The 6,000-nt window shown below is 45.1% G+C and overlaps 1 protein-coding gene across 1 annotated transcript in view; it reads left to right on the top strand.

Moving 5' to 3' along the window:
* The first annotated feature begins 1,856 nt into the window (after window positions 1-1,856).
* The window catches only part of RELL1 (RELT like 1), a 107,871-nt gene continuing 103,727 nt past the window's right edge, over window positions 1,857-6,000 (top strand). Inside the window, exon 1 of the mRNA XM_030191284.1 lies at window positions 1,857-2,008. Coding sequence (XP_030047144.1) covers window positions 1,945-2,008 — 64 coding nt within the window. The 5' untranslated portion in view covers window positions 1,857-1,944. The remainder of the gene's footprint in view (window positions 2,009-6,000) is intronic.

Genomic DNA, 6,000 nt, shown 5'->3' with positions numbered 1-6,000 from the left:
GTATATGAGGCTTAACAGATAAATAACAATTCCTAAGCTACGAACCTCTTGAACAATAAGAACTAGAGTTAGCGATATTAATCCAACATTCTGAATCTGCTAAGTAGTTACTGCTGGTGAGTTACATGGTTAGATTACCATAGTTGGTGGGTGAAGAGGGTATATTTTTACTTTTTTTTATTACATTTGTACCCCGCGCTTTCCCACTCATGGCAGGCTCAATGTGGCTTACATGGCGCAATGGAGGGTTAAGTGACTTGCCCAGAGTCACAAGGAGCTGCCTGTGCCTGAAGTGGGAATTGAACACAGTTCCTCAGGACCAAAGTCCACCACCCTAACCACTAGGCCACTCCTATAGTTTTTGGACCTTACTGTAGGTTATTTCTACTTTTTTTTCTTTAACATTTCTTCCATTGTCCCAGGTACAAAGTAAGTACCTATATATATTTATTTGGATTTTGCTCACACCTTTTAGTAGCTCAAGGTGAGTTACCTTCAGGTACACTTATATTTTCAGTCCCTGAAGGGCTCACAACCAAGTTTGTACCTGAGGCAATAGAAGTGGGATTTAAACCGACAGGGCACCTCTGGATGTCAAGACTGGTGCTTTAACCACTCCTCTTTGTCTGCAACTCAGCTTTGAATGTAACCACAGAAAGGTGGTATATCAAGTTCCATCAGAAGCGACTGAGTCCCATCCCCTTTTCTTGATGTCAGCTCTCCTTCCCTTATTTTTTAATTACTATGTGGCTATTATGTATTTTATTTCCTTAGTTTTATTTAGGTTTGGGCTTAATCTGAATGCAAAAAAAGGAAGTGGAATTATGGAGTCAGGAGACGGATGGGGACAAGTAGGGTAGGCACTCTTTCCCTTGTGCCGACCTTGGCATTGCTGCCTCTCATGTTGGATTATGGGGACTGTTCTTTATTCTACTCCAGGCTCACTCCCTCCACTCCGCTTCCCCTCAGGCTTCCTAGAAGGAAGGGCTGGAATAGAACAACCCTATTGCTCTGGAATCTGAAGACAAGTGGTGGATAACCTGGGCCTTGAACAAACTTTTAAAGACCTTAAACTACACACTTGCTGTTAGATACAATCAGCTTTGCTGCCATTTTCTCTATCCCATGCAAGTACTTTAAATTTTATAGGGCAGATAGTATTTCAGTCAAGGTTATCCTGTATCTTTCTGCTCCCTGAAGTGCACACTTCTGCATTACACAGATCGCTATTGTCTGTTGCAAGGTATAACTTTGTTCCTGTCTCAATTCCTGCTTCTCTAAGGAAATCATTTTTTTTTCTTCTCAGAAGCCTGCTAGTTTCCGCTGACCTCCCCATCAACCCAGTGCTGTTGGAACACGGCCAATAAAAACCATCCATGTCCCTTTTTGGGAAAACTAAAAATCAGAAGCATCACCCGGTCACAACCATTTCCTTCTGGTTAAAATGTATACCTTTTTCTTTTAATATTCAAGTAACTCCGCCCCTTGATGTTATAGTAATGAGGAAGGGTGCGGTCGGTTAAGTTAGAAAAACGTTTACAGCATTAATTGTCACCTCCAAGAGAATCGAATTAAATACAAAAGCAGCAGAAACAGAGGAGTATCCGGGACACTCCTCTGTTTCTGCCGCTTTTGTTCAAAACGAATTAGATAGCACAGTTTTAAGAGAAAAAAAAAAGGGGGGAGGGATACAAATGTTTTGAAGTTGCTTAGAAGTGCAGCACGCAAACCCAACGCTTGTTCCCAGGGTTTTTTTTTTTGGGGGGGGGGGAATGACAGCAACTAGCCCGATCCGGCACTGGGACGGGGCGGGAAGAAAGTGGACGCGTAGGTTGTATGACGTCATAGAGGGACGGCACCGAGCGAGCGGCGCTTGCCAGATTTCGGCAGCGCGCTGACAGCAGGACGGGGAGTAAGGGAGGTCATCCCAGAGAAAGGACGGACATGGTGCTTCTGGTGGGAACAGTACTAGCTGTTGGTGCTTCTTCAGCTCCTTTGCATCGTAGCGGTGGGTAGCCCGTTCAGCTCCATGTTTCCTGGTTCTGGAGCCCGCGCGCTTCGAATCGCCCTTTGCACAGTTGCAACGGCCGCGCGCTTTCTTCTCGCGCTCATTCTGGTGTTGTTGAGGGGTGCAGACTGCGCGTGCTCTCCGCTGTTTGCTCTGGTAGCGGATGTTGTTGTGGACTTGTTTGAAGTTCTCACTTTCTTTTTCAATTTCTTCCGTCCTGTTGTACCCGACTTGGTATGGGGCTAAAGATGGTTTTAAGGTTTTCTGGAAAAAAAATAACCAAAACAAAAACCGAATTACCTTGTGCGTTTGCCGTGCTAGTTTATTTTAAACAGGTAAAAATAAGTTTATTTTTTATCTGTTTATAATAGACAATTTAAAAAGCGCAGTGGGTAGTGCAATGGGCTTTGATCCTGGTGAACTGGGTTTGATTCCCATTGCAGCTTCTTGTGATTCTGGGCAAGTTACTTAACCCTCCCTTGCTCCAGGTACAAAAAAGATTCATGTATATAATTAAACCAATTATATCAAGTGGTATACCAAGTCCCAACTCACTTTTTTTTTGAGCTAACAGTACAGGAGTTAGTGAGTGACACTTAACTCTGCTTGCAGGTTCTGTCAAGAAAATACAGTATGAAAGCGTAGTAGATGTACGTATACGTGTTTTCATGGCAGAAGGTTTAAACTTTGTTGTGGGTAGAGTTGTCTCTAGACTGGTTGCTATTGAGAGACTGGAGGGTTTGTTTCCGGGGTGGTCTTCAATTTTTTGATTCTGCCGGTCAGGTTTCTGTCACGGTTTTATTTACAGCTGCGGATCATGTGTAGTGCTTACTTTCAGTTCAGGTATTTTGCATATTTCCTGCACAATTCCAGGTAATCTTATTGGAATGTTTGGTAGCAAGGTATCATCTCTCAAGCTTTTCCTCAAATACATCCTTTGGTCTGCCATTCGTTATTGTCTTATGATGTGCACGGTGTGACTTATGCTCATATGATGCTGTCAGACAACACTCAATTCCTGGTTTGTCAACCATTTTGTATACAACAGTAAATATTTAATTTTAGTACTGTACCACAGAAATAGCACCTAGGATTCTGACGCCCTTAAATCAGGGGAACATTTTATACAATCTTAATAACTGTGTGACTTGATTAGCCTACCTCTGAAAATCCTTATTTGTCACAATATGTGTGATGATTTTTTAAAAACAATTATTTAAAGTTGTATCAATTGCAACATCAATACATATAAATAGTACAATTGTATGTGTGTTTTAATAGTCATGCCCTGTGTATGTTAAATAGTTCTTATAGTGATGACTCCATTAAAAGTTTTGAGAATTGCATGCATTTGTTTGGGACTGTTTAAGTACAGTGGACCTTGCTTTTGAGACAGAGGTGGGCTGGATGGTTTAGTTATTTCATGTGCAGCCCCTATTTTTATTTATCCACTGCTAAAGCAGTTTGTGGTGGTCTGATGCAGGGGCAGTGGAACACTTTTTTGTTTGGGGGTGCCGGTGCCCAATCTCCACCCCAGTCCTTTCATACTATCCTCCTAGTCCCCTCATATAGCATCCGATATAGCTCTTTTCCCCTGTCCTTCTCAAACCCCCTCCCACATGGTGTCAAGCATGTCTCTCCTTCCCTATTCCCTTCCTCCCCATCATATCCAGCATCTTTCTCCTTCCCTCTCTCTCAACCCTTCATGGTCTATAGCTCTCTCCTTCCCTTCCCCTTCAACATCACTCCTTCCCTTCTCCTGGCCCCTGACTGTAATGTCCTGCATTCTACCCCTCCAGGGTCTCTAGGTTCTCTCTCCTTCCCTTCCTCTCATCTCACATGTTCTATAGCATTTCTACCCCCCCCCCCCCACGCTCTCTAGCATCTCTCGCCTTCCCTTCTACTCACCCTTCACCCTATCTGTGGTGGCCAGCATCTGTCTCTTTCCCTTCCTCTCAACCCCCCCTCCATGGTATCCAGCATCTCTCTCCTTCCCTCCTCTCTTCAACATCTCTCTTCTTCCCTCCCCCTTCAGCATCTATCTCCTTCACTTCGCCCCCCTCCTGTGATATCTAAATTATACTCCTCCCCATGGTCTCCAGCATCTCTCTCTTTCCCTTCTTCCCTCCCCCCCACCTGTGGTGTCCAGCATTCTATGACCTTCCACGGTCTCCAGCATCTTTCTCCTTCCCTCCCTTTCAATCCCCCCCATGGTCTCCAGCATCTCTCCCTTCACCTGTCTTCCCCTCCTCTCTTCAGCATCTGTCTCCTTCCCTTTCCCTCTGCCTATAGTGTTCAACATTCTACTACCCCCATGGTCTCCAGCATCTCTCTCCTTTCCTCCTCTCAACCCCCCATGGTGTTTAGCATCTCTGTCTCCCCTCTCCACCCCCCACTCTTCAGCATCTCTGTTCTTCTCTTCCCCTTCTGCCTGTGGTCCATCATTCAAACCTCCCCCCCCTTCAGAATTTGTTTTCTTCCCTGCTGCGTTCGCAAGGTATTTATTCTCTTACCATTCTCCCCTGGGGTGGCAACTCTATAAGCTATGTTGGAGACATTACACAGCCGGCCCAATGAAGGTCCTTTGGATGCTTATGGTCTGACGTCTCCTGCCGCATCTGAACTTCCTGTTTTGGAGGGGACAGAAGCTGGCAAGCTGTCTGGTCTTGAGTATGCACAGATGCAAGGTAAGAGAAGAAAGGCCTCAAGGGGAGAGAGGATAGGTAGCAAAATTTTGGGGGTGCCATGGCACCTGTGGCTCCCCCCTGTTCTGGGGTCTATGGTCTGATGTTTCTGATTTTTTTCTAATAGGGCACTGCTGCTGTTATTCTTAGCCAATTCCAGCAATGTGGATACAAGAAGATAAGTAGGAAGTGCTTTCAAAGGCACTTGATAACCTTGACTCTCATATGAAATAAAATAAAATGCAATCAATAAATGGAGCTTTAAATGATTTTGTTCAGTTAAACTCCTAAGCAAATTTTGTTAATTTATTTTTGTTAGCATTGCTTTAAGGGGAGTCTAACAGCTTCTTTCTGTGATGCTTTGGTTGGAGATGCTTATGCCAAAGAGCTGAACCTTGTTACAGTTGGAAGAAATTTTCTGTAGGATTTATTACCCCCCCCCCCCCCAACCTCTTCTTGTTTATATAGTCTTGGGATGGCTGCAGGAGCGTAAGTATCATCAAATCTAGGAGCCACAGAGGATAATAATACTTCAAAAGCAAATCAATCAACAATATCCTCCACGAGAATATTGTTGATTCATTTGCAGGAGCGTAAGGCCATTAGGTATTCTGAAGAATAGACCTGAAAATCTAATGGTGTAGAGCCCATAGGACAGTGGTTCCCTAACCTGGTCCTGGAGGCACCCCAGCCAGTCAGGTTTTTGGGATATCCACATTGAATATTCATGACAGATTTGCATGCACTGCCTTCACTGCATGCAAATCTCTCTCATGAATATTCATTGTGGATATCTCAGAAGCTTGACTGGCTGGGGTGCCTCCAGGATTAAGTTGGGAACCACTGACATAGAGGATAATCTAATATAATAAAACGCACCGTGAACGTTCTGAAGACAACGTTCTGTGAAGCCGGAAGCTTGAAGCCGGAAGCCTAAGTTCTCAGGACAACGTTCTGTGAAGCCGGAAGCTTGAAGCCGGAAGTCTGAAGCCTTGAAGCCTGAAGCCTTGAAGCCATCTGACGTCACTCCCAGGCTGAGGCTGAAGGGTTCGGGGATTTGTGGTGTGAAGCCTTCAAGCCAGCCAGCCGTCTCTGCCCCGCCCTCGCGACAAAACAAACAAATCCGGAAGCGAAACGTCAGGGAAGGAGGCGGCGCTCCCGACGTCTAGCCTTCCCTTCGCTGTGTTCCGCCTTCAAAACAAGGCGGAACACAGCGAAGGGAAAGCTAGACGTCGGGAGCGCCGCCTCCTTCCCTGACGCTTCGCTGCACGAACCGCCACGGAGGTAAAGTTAAAAAGAATTAAAAAA

The sequence above is a fragment of the Microcaecilia unicolor genome, chromosome 2 (assembly GCF_901765095.1).
Source record: "Microcaecilia unicolor chromosome 2, aMicUni1.1, whole genome shotgun sequence".
Classification (NCBI taxonomy): Eukaryota; Metazoa; Chordata; class Amphibia; order Gymnophiona; family Siphonopidae; genus Microcaecilia; species Microcaecilia unicolor.
The sequence above is the reverse complement of the archived record's forward strand: the minus strand, read 5'-3'. Positions and strand labels throughout refer to the sequence as shown.